The 18308-nt window shown below is 44.2% G+C and overlaps 1 protein-coding gene across 3 annotated transcripts; it reads right to left on the reverse strand.

Annotated features, from left to right (window-relative positions):
- Positions 1-532: 532 nt before the first annotated feature.
- Positions 533-8696, reverse strand: ttr (transthyretin (prealbumin, amyloidosis type I)). 3 transcript variants are annotated; one of them, XM_056277667.1, is made up of 4 exons: positions 8572-8696; positions 6238-6377; positions 5952-6087; positions 533-1505 (listed from the first exon to the last, which is right to left on the reverse strand). In XM_056277667.1, exons 1-4 carry the CDS (start codon positions 8635-8637, stop codon positions 1401-1403), a joined length of 447 nt encoding a protein of 148 aa, XP_056133642.1. In that variant the 5' UTR covers positions 8638-8696; the 3' UTR covers positions 533-1400. The 3 variants fall into 3 exon arrangements, with proteins under 3 accessions (XP_056133642.1, XP_056133643.1, XP_056133644.1); XM_056277668.1 differs by having other exon boundaries at positions 6238-6374; positions 8572-8688; XM_056277669.1 differs by lacking the exon at positions 533-1505 and adding an exon at positions 5288-5540.
- Between the last annotated feature and the right edge of the window lie 9612 nt (positions 8697-18308).

Here is an 18308-nt window from a genome sequence, read left to right on the forward strand (position 1 = left end):
TATATTTCACACAATGCTGTTTTGTTATACTGTATTAATCTGACTGAGTTCGTGATTTTAAAACGCTTTTCGGAGTAAATTTTTACAGAAATCCAAACTACACACTCTGCCAAGCTGGTGAGAATGTCAATGTAGCACCTCCTCCGCACATGCCACACCTCCACAGCTGTCTTGTTCTGACATCTCATTGGCTAGAAGCATGTGCTAGGGTTACATCCCCTCTGAAACTACACCTAACTTTTTACATGGTGAAGCTGACCTGCTAGCTATATCATTAATCTTCTACAATCTTTGGTAAAGGGTTGAGTCTTGTGTTAGACTTTGTAAAAGATTTTTTCTTTTTGTCAACTGGAGACTTAATAAAGACTTCATTACCATGTTATGGAAAACTACCTGTCATGACTCGTTTGTTCCGAATGGGCAAAGACAATAGAACCATAGAAGATGGGCATTATGATTAACAAATGAAAACACAGTTGGGTAATTTCCTTTAAAAGTGGAATCATACACATATGTAAATACTTGTTTAATACTTTATTTAACTGCTATAAGTAATAAAGTCTCACTTGATTATAACTTCCATTTATTTACTTCAAGTTGTCAAATTCTTTCTGAAGTCAAAGTCCAAAAATAAAGCAGACAAACCGTTCCACTATAGACCAATATTTGAATAAGTGTCTCTAATCTTTTATTACACAATCGTGAGACTAATCCAGTGACATGGAAGAGCTACCTACAAATCCTCTTCTAAGTGTAGAAGACCCTTGTGAGTGACCGTGATGGTGCAAGTCAGGCAGCTGTCTACCAACTTTATTACATATTTGAACAGGCAGGCTGGGTCTTGTGTGTGTGTGTGTGTATATATATATATATATATATATATATATACTATATATATACGACAAGTGATAGTTTAACACATTGTGTGTATTGGGAGAGGTCAATGTTTTTGTGTTTTTGCAGTTTAATAGATTATAATAGAACAATTTAAGATCCACAATCAAATAAATAAGTCCTTTGATGGCCTTTGGTCAATACTTGGGTAGTTTTGGTACAGTCCTTTACAAAAAACAAAATTCAAAAGAAATACAGTTTCCAAGATCATTTCAAATAAAAGTGGAAAATCTAACAAATACAACCTAGTCATGCACTGATGGCTTGTGTAAGGCCACCTCAGCAGAGTAATGTGACAAAATCAATTCTTGCTAAAAAAGAAGACACTGCATTTGAAAGTCATGTCAGTTGTTCGGTCACTGTGAGTTCACTCTCAAATGGAAGTCAAAAGGACATTTTGTTGTGATATCCACTCTGCAAAGTAAATGTGCAAACAGCTTGCAACTTAAACATTGGCTGTCTGTCCCAACATTCATACTGTGTAAACATGTTGTGCGCAGACATCACTAATGTGCATTGACAACGACTGCAGTAGTGGTGTAGGAGTAGGGACTAAGTAGGAGGGCTAAGGTGTAGTGACGATGACCTTCAGCGTGGGCCTGGAACACCACCTATTCACACAGAACAACACAGAACACAACAACTCAGTTAAGTAACAACCCTATCACAAGCCCCTTTCCGCTCACAGCGTTTGCCCAGTAGATGACATAAAAGGCTGCCCATAAATTACCATATATTAAAAAGGTAATGTTAAAATATATACGCTTAAATAGAAGACAAACTGAGTAATGTTAAAATATGTACACTTCAGTAGAAGACAAACTGAGAAAAAAATTGTGCATGTGGGAAGGAGAGAGAACAGGTTCGCTGCATTTGGTGTCAGTGCAGATTCATTCACATGGGGAGATGGCCTTTGGCCAAGTTGTTCTGAAAACGGTTTAAAAATACCAGTGACAGATAGGGAGTAGAATAGCAAACAGAACAGCAGTTGGGACACGAAGCCCAGTTTGCTTGATTTAGCCCAGATTCCTTAGATCAGATTTCCTCTCTACACTCTCAACCAAGCTGCGAGTTTTGTTACACCAAATGTTCATATTGTGACGTTTTGCTTCAGATTACAGATTGTAATGGTTAGCCAATATATCCTGGAATAATACAAATGTACATATATATCTACTACTACTACTACTTTCGGCTGCTCCCGTTAGGGGTTACCACAGCGGATCATCCGTTTCCATTTCTTAAATGTACATATATATATGTATAATTTTCCAGAATTTGAGACAATATTTGTTTGCTGAACCTTTCACCAATTATGTATGTCTTGTTGATGTTGTTTGATGCCTATCAATTAATATTTAGCAGATTTTTCAGTGGTTTAAGAATTCTTTACACTGGCACAATAGTGATTATCTGAAAGTGCCTCTATGTAACTGGTTATAACCAAGTCTTCACATACACTTAAAAGTGAGGTTCCCCAGGGCTAACTCTGTGGCTCCCTACTCTCCCTTTTTGTCATGAGAATGTTTATCACTGTCATTACATTCTACAAATTTCATTATCCTTTCTAGGCTGTTGCTTAACCTTCTGACACTCAAGTTGATATGTATAAATATGGAATGGGAGAGTTTTGTAAATAAAATATTTAGATATAGTTGAATATCTGTTAACAAGACAGATTGATAGACAGATCCACCGATCCATGCCTGGGGGTCTCTGTGGTGTCTACAGCGAAATTACTTAAGTAAACACAATTAAGGTCCTTTTTCAAAATAGGGCAATAAACCCATTAAGCTTTTGACATTGTGAAAAAAAACATTTTCCTTTCAAATTCCAGCTAATATAATAGAGAGTATAATCCAAATAACAACGTTAAACACCCCTTTCACAGCACTCTCTTAGCATGTCCCTGTGTGCTGGTTTCCTATTTTGTCTGAGCCCACAGCCAGGATTCTTGATGTATCTTTGGCAGTTTCAGTTAGAATGTGAAAGCAAAATTCCACTGTTGGTTTTGTGTATGTGCATTCCGTACTAATAAGTAATGTAGTGGATTGAAGCAACAAAATCTTCACTATGTACGTACTAGACTGACGGAGAAATCACCGTTGTCTTGTTCAGAGTCTTCATGCAAGCTTCTGTATCATCATCCATGTAACCCTCTGCGCTAGTGTTATGGGACCTCATTTACACCAACAAACTTTTCTTAGTTGAGAGAATGAGAATATGCTTTTTAACTGTATGTTTAGAGTAGATTAGAATACTAGAAACCCTGCTAGGTTGTACTTCTGGCCACCAAATTAAGTCACGATACATCACTTGGCGCACGGAAAAGAACTCGGTTTCACTGCTGCTCCAAAGATCCAGAAATGATCAGGAACATCTGCGGTTGTTTTCCACGTGCTATCCCTGTTACAGATAGATATCGATATAGATGATGTTGAAAATCTGTTATTTTCCCTTTGAGCATGAGGGCACTTGCAGGGTAGAACCAATATGCTAAGAATTATTTTTCGTTTAATTTATTTTTCTGTCGCCATGTATGTCAGATTGGTATTTCAATCAATCAATCAATCAATCAAGTTGCATTTTATATAACACCATGGTATTTGCTTACTCCAGCTAAGATATTATTCAGACGTTTAAAAAAAATTGTTTCATGGGCTCGCCTTATTCAGACTCAGTCAGGCTGACATCAGAATTGTGATGTGCCTGTAAACACAGTAGTCATTATGAAGCGTTACAGGTTCTGGGTCTCAGGCCTTGTGTTTCTCTTGCGGTTTTGTTCCCCCATTAGGTATTTCTGCTGAAATCTGGGATTTTCCTTCATTAATAAATAGTTATTTTATCCATCTGGATCACCAAGTCGGGTAACATAATATTAACTGGCACCTTTACCAACGGAGACACTCACCAGCCTCTGCATGACGCTGTTGAACTTTTTGGTGGAGTAGGCAAACACGTCCCTCCTTGAACAGGAAACAACAACTGAAGCGTGGCCACAATGTGGCGATGCTTCATTTGGACCATCAGTCAGTAGACTGTAGAGCAGCGGACCAGTCAGTAGACTGTAGAGCAGCGGAGCAGTCTGTAGACTGTAGAGCAGTGGATCAGTCAGTAGACTGTAGAGCAGTGGATCAGTCAGTAGACTGTAGAGCAGTGGATCAGTCAATAGACTGTAGAGCAGTGCCGGGATATAGTTTGATGTGCTTTGTACCACATTAGACCGTCTGTGTCAGCTTTGATTCGTGGAACCCATTTTAACAAAGGTGGGACCTGTTTACTGCTGAGCCGATGGCACACCAGCCATAATGAGTGCTACCCCTTGTTTGTAGTTCTCCCCGCCAGGGGGGGGGGGGGGCTGATCAGGGAAATCACAAATTTCACCGTTAAAACAGAAAGACAAGCGCCAGAATCAGCAGACAGGGTTGCCTCTGGGCAGAGGCTGTTAAGATAGACCGAGTTTAGTTCTCTGGAGCTCGCCTACAGTTTGCCCGCGTGGAGGCTAGGATGGACAGGTCCTGGTCTCACTAAAGTTCGGTTTAGTTTGGTTTTCACCATGCAACACCCAGGTTTACTTTGGTAAGAACTGCAAAGCATGCATTCTGATAAACTGACGGACATACTTCGTTGAGTATTTTGAGTCTGTTCCCTGCTGTTGGAATTCAAAAGTGGTTAAGATTTTGTTGACCCTGTGCTCGCGCTCATTTCGTGATGACCGACCCCACGTGGTTACACCAGCAGAACGAATGGACCAGAAGGGCGTGAGTATCATCAAAAGTGTGAGGTGACGTTGACCACTAGAGCATAACGTCCTGCGTTTCCAGGCAACGGGCTGATTCAGCTCCCCGAGGACGCGTCTTTGGTGATGCTGGCTTATTCTGCAGGGGACGTGATGACGGGACGTGTCCCCCTCACTGCTCAATCTAGCAAGTTTGCAAACTGATTTGACTGTCCATGTGTACTTGTAATAAATGTAAGGTTTGCGGTGTGATCTGGATACTTCCCCCTGTACCCAGGGAGAAGTATCTCCCCCTTCAGAGGTTTCAGAAAACGGTCCTCTTTTTAAGTCCAGTCCACTTAGGTTTTGTGTGAATGCCTTGCATAATGACTTTCTTACTTGCCCTCACCTCGACTGCTCTTCAACTGAAGTTCCAGGGTGCTCCTGTGTTTCCTTGTTGTTCTTGCTTGAACCAAAGCTAAGGTAATGTAATAAGACAAGGCACTACACCTACTGAAGGATATTGAGGTCATTTTGATGTAATACCCATTTGATATTAATAGATAAGATAAACCCCACCTCCATGAGAAGTTAACTGCATTGTAAAGTCCTGTCGCTGAAGTATGACCATGGACACAGGAAAACTCATGGCTTCAATACTACTACATTGTATTTGAAGTGTTTAATAATGATGTTTCAAGGCAGGATGAAGGTTAGCCCTTAAAAAGTCTTATTGTGGCGTCCGGGTAGGGTAGCGGTCTATTCTGTTGCCTACCAACACGGGGGTCGCCGGTTCGAATCCCCGTGTTACCTCCGGCTTGGTCGGGCGTCCCTACAGACACAATTGGCCGTGCCTGTGGGTGGGAAGCCGGATGTGGGTATGTGTCCTGGTCGCTGCACTAGCGTCTCCTCTGGTGGGTCGGGGCACCTGTTCGGGGGGAGGGGGAACTGGGGGTGAATAGCGTGATCCTCCCACGCGCTACGTCCCCCTGGTGAAACTCCTCACTGTCAGGTGAAAAGAAGCGGCTGGTGACTCCATATGTATGGGAGGAGGCATGTGGTAGTCTGCAGCCCTCCCCGGATCAGCAGAGGGGGTGGAGCAGAGATCGGGACGGCTCGGAAGAGTGGGGTAATTGGCCAAGTACAATTGGGGAGAAAAAGGTGGAGGGGGGAAGTCTTATTGCACTCAAGAGTTGAATCTGTTGGCTTGTTTCTGCCTCTTTGAATAATGAAGTAATGAAAAACAAGCTAAATATTAATGTGTTTGTGTCGTCTAGAATCCTCCATGAGCTTCTTGTAGGCTAGAGACTCTGCGACCCTGACGACCCTCATTACTCACATCGGCCACCTCATGGAATGGCGTGGACCCCTGGGATTTCCAGAAAGCCTTGGTATCAAACTCAACGCGGTAGATACCAGCCGGAAACTCCTCGTCTGTGATCAGGTTGTGGGCCTCTCCCGTCACGTCTGTTACGCTTCACAAAACAAAGAAAGGGTGAAAATCCACAACTGTTCTGTTCTGTCAACAGTTTAAAGAAGCATGCATGTTTTTGCATGTACAGCCATCAGTCCAACGAGCAGAACAGCACACATGACCACACGAGGCGCCATATTGGAATGATTACCCATTAGCTACTTGTTGCCACTCTCCGTCGGCTCCCTGCCGAGAAACCTTGAGCGCCACAGAGCCCGCTGGCGCCCCCTTCACTGCGTCCAGAACCTTCACCATCAGAGGACACTTCGTGTTCGGCTCCCCGTGAGTCTGCTGGAGTACAAACACAACTCTGCATCCAGCTGTACACATCTGTACCTTCACAGAGCGCCTCGGCCGTGACTGGTGGGCTTATGGGAAACAGATATTTTTCTTTCCAGTGCAACATGATTTTATTTTCGTTTGTCTAATCCAGGGGTGTTCCTACCTCTTCACCCCCCAGGCTCTACACAGGGAGGCTATCTTAACACATGCATCAAACAGGGACACTTTAATGCCTTGTTGGCTTGTTTTTCCAACCTTCCAATCTTTTAGGTTCGAGGGAATTCCTGAGTGTCAAGCCCACCACTACACACGGAGGGACGCTTTACTACGTCGACCTGCCCCATTTCTGTCTAACTGGCTACAGGCGCTGGCGCACGTGGGCAGGTCGAATATAATTTGGATAAATCGGTGACCAGAGATGCAAGCCCAGTCCTGACACAGCGCGGCGCAGCTGATGGAGAGCTGGCTTAAGGTGAAGTATTAACCACCGGACATGGGGCAGGTTTACACTGTTGTCTTCCGGGTCAGAACGAACCATAACTGAGTTGAACAGCGGAGAAAAGACTCTACATGATGTTTTGATGTCCACCTGGAATGAGATGACTTTTCCTACAGGGACCCCAGCATTAAAAAAAGGGAAACATGGTTTTTGTTCATATTTCCATGACAGCTGTGCACCACGAGGGTAGTAAGATTGTCTTAGGGTCATGTGTGAGCCTAAGACATGTGTGGGTCATGTGTGAGCTTAAGACGTGTGTGGGTCATGTGTGAGCCTAAGACATGTGTGGGTCACGTGTGACCTGAAGACATGTGTGGGTCACGTGTAAGCCTAAGATATGTGTGGGTCATATGTGACCCAAAGACATGCGTGGGTCATGTGTGAGCCTAAGACATGTGTGGGTCATATGTGACAATAACACATGTGTGGGTCATGTGTGACCCTAAGACACATGTAAGTCATGTGTGAGCCTAAGGCATGTGTGGGTCATGTGTGAGCCTAAGACATGCGTGGGTCATGTGTGAGCCTAAGACATGTGTGGGTCACGTGTGAGCCTAAGACATGTGTGGGTCACGTGTGAGCATAAGACATGTGTGGGTCATATGTGACCCTAAGACATGTGTGGGTCACGTGTGAGCCCAAGACATGTGTGGGTCATGTGTGACCCTAAGACATGTGTGGGTCACATGTGAGTCCATGACATATGTGGGTCATGCGTGACCCTATAAAAACAAGGGGTGTCCACTGATTAAATGCAGTCTTTCTGCAGTGTGAAGAGGGAAAACCCAGATAGTCACACAGGTTGTGATGAATGACAGGTTGTTTCTTCATGCAAAACAGATTTGGGGTTTAAAATGAAATGATGTTGCTTTCATTTGGAGGTTTAATGAAGGCGGGTCATGCATGACCCTTCAGACCAGGGCAGTACACACCATGTGTGGTCAACACGAGGGTTAAATGTGCTGTGGTGCAGCGCATTGTCGTTTTCCTGATGGATGAAAAGGGAAGGTGGGTAGGATGGTTCTGCATTACTCCTTGGCTGATTCAGATGTACGTATACCATAGTCACGGAGAGTACCCTTTTCTGATTGGCTGCAGGGTGTCTGTTAGCACTGTTTAATGCACAGGTTGTTCGGCTTAGGTTGAATCACTCTTCTACGTTCATGCGCTGGCATGGATGCCTTAACACAGGTAGCAGACACGTTTGGGCCTAATCTGGGGCACTTTTGGTACTTACGGCTCAGTAACAGCACCGGCAACTGTTGTGTGGGCCAGACGTGGCCCAAATGTAATGAACCGGGCTTGACCTGGGTTACAGCACATACTATGTGGCCCAGATGTGGCCCAAATGTGGCCCAAGTGTGGCCGAGTTGAGGCAGCCACACTCACCCTGAGTCAACACCATTATTCAAGGCCAAATGTGGGCCGTAAGATACCTGCAGATGTGGGCCGTAAGATACCTGCAGATGTGGGCTGTAAAATACCTGCAGATGTGGGCCATGAGGTCTAATAGTTCTAACTCACAATTTGGAAATCTGCACAAGGACACACTGCAGAAAACACCCTGACCTTATAGGTCACAGACATGCAGAGCCAGGGACCTTGCTTAGAGGGCACACTTTTACTGCACCTCAGATACCTTCTAGCATCACTTCAGCTTTTTTCTGCACAGTGATATGTTATTACATAGTCGTACACACTCACCAGAGGAGCGGCGTTGCAGAGCAGGACGGCGGAGCCCAGAAGCACACAGAGCAGTGGTCGGAGCATCTTGGAGCCACACCGGTCACTTCAACTTAAGGACACACGACGAACCAAGACTGTCCAGCTACACTATACTGCACACGAGTGCCAGAGCCTCGCCGCTCTTATATGCAGCGAGTCTCCAGCTGTGGCGCCTCTGTCCACATCAGGCCGAGAGCTCCTATAGGCGTCTGTTGACCGAGTCAACAATTGGAGAATGAATAACTCCGGCAGAAAGTGTTGCACAGACACAACGCTTTCTGTCTGACGTTTCATCTCTGCAAACTATACACGAGGGTCAGCTCAGGTTCCATGATTTTGGATGTTTGGTTCTTGTATGTTTTGTTGATTAATGAATCATAGAGAAAACTAAGAAAGAACAAACATTAAAAAGGCAACACTTCATGAAGCCCACTATTAATGTAGGCTACGCAAACTGCGCTTAAAGCATTTTAATAACATGTGTTGGCGCCATCTACTATAAGTGCCTATATTGGTTTGAGAAGGGTCTGTCTAAATATCTGTATACAGAGCAACTGACAAGGTGAAAAAGGTGATACAACCCACTTCTGTAGAATGTGTGTGTGTGTGTGTGATGTGGTGTGACCACACGATCGCAGTACATTATAAAGCCTTTTAAATCAACACTTGTGTCTTTCTGACGCTTTAACACGCTCATTATGACCGTTTTGGATTGTCAAAGTTTAATAACTGGAAAAAAGATACAGACCTGCCGCTCCCTGACTTCTCCTAAAATTACATATATTTGCATTAAAATGAGTTTTAGTTCAATTGTACGCAAAAAAGTTACGATAAGATCTACCTCAAAACGACCATGAGCTGTCAAAATGACTGTCTCCTAATTTGCGCGTCAAGTCAGTATTTATGACGTGTGTTGGTGACGTCATTTCCTTGGTGAAGTTCGTTGCTCTGTCCTAGAAACACACTAGCGCCCTCCAGTGCAGAGAAATAGTCTAAACTTGATGTGTGATGATAGCCAACATGTCTGGTTACAGACGCCGTTACAGACGCACCATGACTACCACCGAGGCGCTGCAGTATTTACAGGCGTTGGGAAGCCGCCATTTTAAATTGGTTGAAAAATTGTGTAAACTACTAATAAGACACATTAGTCCCTAGCTAACGGGTCTGACCCTTTAGCCGAGCGGTTAGTGATGTCGCTTTGTGGTGCAGTACACCCCGTATCGAATCCCGCACCGGGCAAGAAAATAACCGGTTACATTAGTGGCAGCGGTGGGATCCGGAAGTGTGCAGATCCTCAGAAGTCTCTTCGGAGCGCGAGAAGAACAAGCGCGAGGGCGCGCTTCCGGGGAGGGTGACGACTGTAAACTAGTATTAAGACACATTAGTCCCTAGCTAACGGGTCTGGCCCTTTAGCCGAGCGGTTAGTGATGTCGCCTTGTGGTGCTCTACACCCCGTATCGAATCCCGCACCGGGCAACAAAATAACCGGTTACAATAGTATTAAAGTTGTTAACATCTTAATTTAGGTGTCAGTTAGTTTCATAACGGACATACTAACATATGTAATGCATTAATATCTCAACTGGGTATTTATCTTGACACAATATAGAGTTTAAAAACCGCGGCGGTCATTTTGACCGCCCATGGTTGTTTTAGGTAGGAGGGAAATCCTGGTCGTTCTAGTGTTAAGTAAAGTGAAATGCTTGTCTATTGGAATTTTTTAAAGCTTATAAACTATATTCTAAAGTTTTAAAAATCACTATGTGATTTTGGATGCTTTGGTTGTAATACATTTTTGCATTTGCCTTTTATGTATTGCCAACCCTGTTTTCAAACCCAACAATTTTCCACTTAGTGTGACAAAGTGGGTGACAACACAACATTTGTCCCATCATCTCAGTCGTCGCCATACCAACTGATGTGACCATGCTTGTTTGTTTTAACTGTATTTCCATCATTTCTCCGTAATACCAGTACACACAGTATCCCGGGTTGGTTTGTGTTCTGCCTTATGTTTCATTATAGTTCACATACATCATTATTTCTGCTTAAATCAAAACCAAGACAAGTATTGTTACACCAGGCGCGCCGGAATCATTTCAGAAGTGTGTGTGTGTGTGTGTGGGGGGGGGGGCACAATGATATAGTATATGCGTGTGCAGGGGTGTACTGTATAGTGCTATAAGAGCGCACCGGAGCGCAGCTGCGCATGCCTGTATTTGTGGTTTTAATACAATAAAGCACGTTATTGAAGACACGTGTCCGCCTCATCTTTTTACTTTGTTGCAGTCAGGTAGTCTCAATGTAACGTTCTGTGTTGAGCTGGAGCGCTTAAGTGATACATTGTATTCAGTTTTGAAATCCCACTCTTTCTGCTGCCTGCCCACGGGGAGGCGCTATAATTTAAACATCTCATCTCTAGCGTACATGCATGCAGGCCATGGAATGAGGGAGAGAGATGCTATGTCCCCATCAACACCATATCAGAGAAACTTGGAGAAGACATGTCCAACTGTCTACCAGCATATCATGCACTCACTGGCTGTGACACAACAAAGTCAAGACCCATCTCAGCCAGCTCAAAGACCTGACCCATTTTGGACTCTCTGCAAGCTTGAGATAGTCTTTGCCAGTAGCAAGAGAATTCGCGCTTCTGCTTTATGGAAAAAAGAAAAAGGAAAATGGATAAATGTGCACAAACTTGGATGAACTGAGTTTCATAACTGCATCAACAACAGACGCAGCCTCTGCAAATCTGCCGCCAACAGAGGATGCATCTGAACAACATGTGCAAAGAGCAATGTTTCAGACAGCGATGTGGTGCCACAGTCACATCCCTAAACCCCTGCTATGGAGTCCTACCGGCAAGGGATGGATTGTCAGAGATGGAGCCATTGAACCAGTCCTATTTACGAAACCCCCAGCACCTGCAGAAGTGAGAGACATTACTCATTCGTATTGCAAAGATGCAAACTGTGGAGAGAGTGGAATGTGCCGGTGCCTCTCTGCTGGCCTTCCCTTACTCAACCAATCATGTCGCAGCACTTAATTATGCAAGGTGTGCAATGTCTGACATATTTCATTGCTGATTGGTTGAATAACTACAAACAGGTACCTATTCAGGGTTGCAAAGAAAATCTGCAGGATAGGGGTTCCTTGAGGACTGGGTTGGGAAACACTGATCTATATGCTTGACCTCTTACAGACACACATCTTTAAGTCGCGGGTAACTGAGCTCAAATCTGTGTTTTGGGATACCCATACCCCAGGAAAACATATCAGTAACCACCCAGCCAATTCTGTATGATTAAAAATGTTGCGAAGTATATAAAACAAAGCTTCAAAAACCTGTAAAAATCTGCAGCGTCCACTGGTTTCAGACTCTGGGGGCGTGGCACCGAAAGGAAGACGGCGACGTCACCAAGGAAGCCGCCCAAAAAATCAAGAAAGGAAAACGGGAAAAATACCCCAAAACGGTCTAACTCCGCAAATCAGTTCTGTACATGGTTCAACACATTTTAACATGTCAAAGCAATACATCTCCCACATTTATAAAGTATTTTGGGTCCGCGGTGGTGTAGCGGTCTAAGCATCGGCTCTGTGTCGATGCAGTTGCCCACTGGGGACTGGGGTTCGCGCCCCGGTCTCGTCAGATCCGACTATGGCCGGACTCGACGAAGCAGCGATCATTGGCAACGCTGTCTTCGGGAGGGGGGCGGAGTCGGCTTGTGTTCGTCACGTGAATGCGTCTCTGTGTGTGTCGGAAAAACAGTGGTTCGGCTTGGAGTCGCCTTGTCACGAAAGTGGCGAGGTGGTCTCCTTCGAGACTGCCGGCCGGAGAGATGCAGTTGGCGAACGCACACAGTGCGAGGGTGGGTGGTTGAATTAAAATAGGGATCAATTGGCCACTAAATTGGGAGAAAAAAGGGAAAATCAGAAATAAATTTAAAAAAATAAATAAATAAAGTATTTTGAAGCAAATCTGTCAATTTGGTTACCCTGCTCTTCAAGTGCGTGCAGCAACAATGAAAGTTCCAAATACTTTGGAAGCAGGTTACAATATGATAAACAGAAGGAGTTTACAATATGATACACAGAAGGAGTTCACAATATGATACACAGAAGGAGGTTACAATATGATACACAGAAGAAGGTTACAATAGGATACACAGAAGGAGGTTACAATATGATACACAGAAGAAGGTTACAATACATACACAGAAGGAGGTTACAATATGATACACAGAAGGAGGTTACAATACATACACAGAAGGAGGTTACAATATGATACACAGAAGGAGATTACAATATGATACACAGAAGGAGGTTACAATATGATACACAGAAGGAGGTTATGATATAATACACAGAAGGAGGTTACAATATGATACACAGAAGAAGGTTACAATATGATACGCAGAAGGATGTTACAATATGATACACAGAAGGAGGTTACAATATGATACACAGAAGGAGGTTACAATATGATACACAGAAGGAGGTTACAATATGATACACAGAAGAAGGTTACAATACATACACAGAAGGAGGTTACAATATGATACACAGAAGGAGATTACAATATGATACACAGAAGGAGGTTACAATATGATACACAGAAGGAGGTTACAATATGATACACAGAAGGAGGTTATGATATAATACACAGAAGGAGGTTACAATATGATACACAGAAGAAGGTTACAATATGATACGCAGAAGGATGTTACAATATGATACACAGAAGGAGGTTACAATATGATACACAGAAGGAGGTTACAATATGATACACAGAAGAGGAAACAAGGTAGCACAGTGACATCTTCACCTGACAAACAGACAACGACACACGAAAACATGATCAGCACTCCAGGACACATGAAACATGGTCTTTTCCAAATAGAAAGGCTGCCTATGGTGGCTGAGACTGAACAATATTTAGACAGTTTTATTTTTGTTTTGTTTTTTTGCCTTAGTCTTTTGCAATCCCCCCAGTTGCAGTCCACGAGTACAAGCTTGTGAGCGTGCCCCAGGCTCCCAAACACAGGCAGGATAAGTTGGCAGGGGCATAATACGTTCTACAAAGGGCTGATATTTCATATTTGGATATTTGGAGTTTGGATGTGAAACAAGTGTCCATATACAGTTCAGATGAGCAGCCACTTCTTTACTTTATTTTATTTCTCCGTTGTGTTTTAATTTGCTCTTGGTTCTTTTGTTTGTTTTCTAGTCCGTTCTCCTGTTGTTGTTTATGAAATGATGTAAAGCCCGTTGAGGTTTGGTGCTACAGTATGTAAAATAAATGTATTATTAGTCTTATCATTACTATTATACTTGTGTTATTGTGTCATGTCAGGACAACTTGGATCTAGGTAGGAGATAGCCTACTCTACTGAGTTACATAGTTTGGTTTAATGTTAATATTTCAATAGTGTACACTATATACCTTGTATGTCTCGGTGTTTTAGAGGCTTGTCACGTTAGATAAATTTGCTTCACTGGGTTGCTCCCATTCTGACTATCTGGTGATGTGGTTCAGCCACCTGCTCTTTCCCTCTCCAAATATGATGACCATCAGAGTGAGCAAAAAGCATTCCTAACTTATAGGCTGTTACGCCCCCTAGCCCCCATCCAGAAGGAGCTCACGCAGCTGTTTTGGAGAAGGGGTACGTCTAAAGAAATCTCATGAGCAATATAACTGTACTGCATATCGCCACACAACCACTGGCTGCTGCTGTTCAGCAGCGTCCGAGACGGTCCAGTAGTGGTGTAATATGACAGGGATTTATGTTTTTCTGATAAATGAGAGAAAAGTAAAGGAGGCCTCTTCTCCTATCACCACAAACTTACAATATCCAGCTTAACTAAAGCGATGTTTACAGGGTGGTAGTTCAGTATTTTTTAGGTAAATCACATTCTGACTCTGGTGATGTAGGGCAGATGCCTGACTCAGACCCCAGCAGATGTGGTGAAGAAAGAGGGAGCGTTCACAAGTGATGGGCTTTCTGTCACCTTTCCCCAACTCCCACTGGCCTGGTTTGGCTCTTTTTCAGGAACTGGGGTAGTTCTAAAGAATAGACAAAAAAACCCCTAAAAAACCCAAAACACACGCACACACATTTCCCCCCAAAATAAAAGTTTACAACAATCAAATTCATTAATGGGAAACACGGAAGATTAAAAAAAAAAATCATGGTTGTGGTTTGTTCACCTCAGGCAGGGGCATCTGGAAAACTAAGGCCTTTTTTAAGGACTTGCTGCTGGACGACTACGACTGCTGGGACAGACTCCTCCATCACAGCAGGATAAGTGGTTTGGATAATGGATGGATATATATATATATATATATATATATATATATATATATATATATATATATATATATATATATATGTGTGTGTGTGTGTGTGTGTGTGTGTGGGGGGGGTTACTACTATTGAGAATCACCTTCGTGGTCCTCGTCCCCGGGTCCGTTGATGTGAAGAAAACAGCCACCACGTCTTAGAGATTAAAATAATTTTATTGAGTACAGACCTGGAGACACACTGCCAATCCGTCGTGTGTGTCTGACTTCTTTGTGTGTCCTGGTGGGTTATATAGACCCCCCCTGCTTCTCCTTTACGACACCTCTGGTAACCTACTGACCTTAGCAGGGGGTCCTCCTCGTACCAGACACGGTGTCTCTCCCAAGGCCCCAGGGGAGGGCAACCCCCTCCCCTACCCACATTCTTGTGGGAGACCTGTAATATATTGGTCTACATGAATGTGTCTTCTTCACCCTCTGTTCTGGTTACATACTGAGTAATACAAAATACACTCGGATTATATTTAATATCAATCAACAATTCCCCCTTTTGATCTCCTCTAAGGAGATCACTAAAAGGCTTCTAACTCCTGATCTAAGGGGTTCAGGACAAACAGGGGCATCATAGGGGGCGGTAGTCCCCGTCTTTACGGTCGATAGCCGTGATGATGAGCCGGTTTACCAAGGAACGCAGGCAGGGTATGAAGCAGCAACCGCAAGTTACTAGTATAGCCAGGAATATGACGAGGGAAAAGAGGAAGGATATTACAACACCCTTCCACTTGCCAAATAGGGAAAAGAGCCATCTTTCAAACGGGTTGGCAATCCCAGAGTACTCATGCATGGTTTGTGATAATGCCCTCAGACCCTCGAGGGCTCGTGTAACAGATCCATCTGGGGCGGTGTTATTGGGAATGAAAGTACAACACTGGTCCCCAAACATAGAGCAAACACCCCCTTTTTACCTCGTCCCTCTTTGCCCGGCTCTGGGTTAAATCAAAAGCCCAGATGCACACGGTCAGCCACATCACCATGGCCAGAGCCCCAACCGCAAATCTAGTTTCTACATGATGGTGAATTCTTTGACCGTCATGGCGCAGGCTGCTGGGTCGCCGATCTGCTGGACCGTTCCTCCCGAATCAGCTTCTTCTAGCCGGGTATGTGATCGTCCGGCCAGGTTCCTCTATGACCTAGGGGAGAGGTTACCAGCACTTTCACCCTGTTCCAAGCTAACAGTGTGTTTTGGTGTTTCGCTGGAATCTGGTCTCTCTTCCTGGGGGGACGTTGCCTCCTGTAGGCCCTCTGGTATAGCGTCTAGGGTCCGTCCAGGCTCCTCCGCGACAGCACACTGACTCCAGTGGTACCAGACTTCTCCTTTCCCTTTCAGCCGGACTGTGTGAGACGTCCTCTCTACCACCTCGTAGGGTCTGGTCCACCGGGGCTCCGCCCACTTCCGCTTAATGGGTCGCAACAGGATCCACCGCGCCTGGGGGAGGGTGGATTCCGGTGCTGGCATGCGTCTTTCGCCAACCTGTCGGGAGAAATCTGAAACCAAAGCCTGTAATTCTTTAAAACATGTGCTTTTAGTTCCCCCCATTGACTCTAGTCTGTTAAAGTGTGTTTTTTCCTTCTACTAATGAGACTTTACAACTCGTTTCAACCCCACTGGGCTATAAACTTTAATAATAACTTCGGCACGTAAGGTTATGCATCATGCTCGGTCCGACCCCTGTGTAAACAAGGAACTAAACAATGGTTCCTAACAATAGTTCCTATTGTTACATCCTTTCTCTTTTCAGAGTTTCTTCTTTTTTTAGAACCTTTAATACATTTTTTAATTGTCTATTGCTGTAAACAATAAAATACAAACAAAACTCTTTGCTACTAACAGTGTACGAATATCAACATTCAAAATGTTTTTCATATTAACAATGACATATATTTATCAGTTACTTATAGCTCCTAATGAAAATGAACATTATCAACGACTGTGTATCAAAGTGCTATGGCGTTTCTTCACAGTTTAACATAACCAATGTTTAAATGAATACCTCAACTTGCAGATAACCAGGTGAACAAGAACACATGTACACAACATTTGTGATTCACTTTTTTTTCCTTTTTTTTCATTCATGCCCCCCCCAAAGTCCATTAGTGCTACAGATCCATTCATCTGTGTGAGGTCACAAAGTCTTTGTATCGCTGCGGCTGCACAACAGAGCGGCCTGATCTGGTGGTAACAGGGTTGGCCCTGTCACCAGTGTCCTTGGTTTTGTTTCCTGCTAAGACACCGCGAGAAGGAACACTCTCTGAATGTCCGGGTTCAACACTCTCTGGCTGACTGGGGCTGCTGATCTCCATGTCCATAGTGTCAGTGAAGATTGCTCCTGGTGCATGCCTGAGGTGTCTGCGATTTCTCCTGATGACACCACCCGTGTGCAGCTGGACCTCATAGGATCTCCTATCGACCGGCCTCAGCACCTTGCCCACGCTCCAGCCAGTGTGGGGTGCGAGAGGCTGAACTCTCACACATTCACCTGGGGCAAGCGTGTCAAAGTCTTTAGCCGACCTGTCGTAGTATGCCCTCTGCCGTTGTTGGTTATTTTGTAAATCATGTTTCACCTGCACAACTTTCGGCTGTAACAGGCTTGCCTTGGTTGGCAGTAGTGTTTTGGTACGGCGACTGAGCAGCCACTGTGCTGGTGTGGTATCAGTACCCTGTGATGGTGTGTTGCGGTGGTCCAGAAGGGCAAGATAAGGATCCTGTCCAGCAGCCTTGGCTTTGAGCAAGAGTCTTTTTGCTGTCTTAACGGCTGACTCAGCTTTGCCGTTGCTTTGCGGGTAACCTGGTGATGAGGTTTTATGTTGAAATCCCCACAGTCGACTGAACTTCTGGAATTCTTGTGACGAATACTGTGGGCCATTGTCCGAGATTACAATATCTGGGATACCTTGGCGGGCAAAATGAGCTTTCAGCTTCTGTATCACTGTGGTTGACTTGGTATCTGCCAGGTAATCTATTTCCCAAAAATTTGAGAAAAAATCAACAATTATGAGGTAGTCTTTGTTTTCAAACATGAACAGATCCGTGCCCACCTTTGCCCACGGCCTGCTTGGCACATCATGTGACATTAGTGTTTCTTTTTGTTGCTTAATGTCCATTGATCTGCAGATGTCACACTTTGCTATATATGATTTTATTTGGTCGTTCATGCCCTGCCAATAGACACACTCCCTAGCCCTCCGTAGGCATCCTTCCACACTCAGATGTGATGCGTGTAGGCGGCAAGTGATGTCTTTCCTCAATGCATCAGGGATGACAGCGCGCTCACTCCTGAACACTATTCCATCTTGGTGGCTTAACTCCTCTTGGAATGAGAAGTAGGGCTTGATTTCCCTTGGTGTTTTT

The sequence above is a fragment of the Lampris incognitus genome, chromosome 3 (genome assembly GCF_029633865.1).
Source record: "Lampris incognitus isolate fLamInc1 chromosome 3, fLamInc1.hap2, whole genome shotgun sequence".
NCBI classification, from domain to species: Eukaryota; Metazoa; Chordata; class Actinopteri; order Lampriformes; family Lampridae; genus Lampris; species Lampris incognitus.

What these genes read in the sequence shown, in the direction of transcription:
- ttr (XM_056277667.1), bottom strand. Translation starts at nt 8,637, where the DNA reads ATGCTCCGACCACTGCTCTGTGTGCTTCTGGGCTCCGCCGTCCTGCTC. An exon ending in TCTGCAACGCCGCTCCTCTG is followed by an intron (nt 6,378 to 8,571) that starts GTGAGTGTGTAC and finishes TTTGTACTCCAG; the next exon opens with CAGACTCACGGGGAGCCGAA. An exon ending in TGGCAACAAGTAGCTAATGG is followed by an intron (nt 6,088 to 6,237) that starts GTAATCATTCCA and finishes TGTTTTGTGAAG; the next exon opens with CGTAACAGACGTGACGGGAG.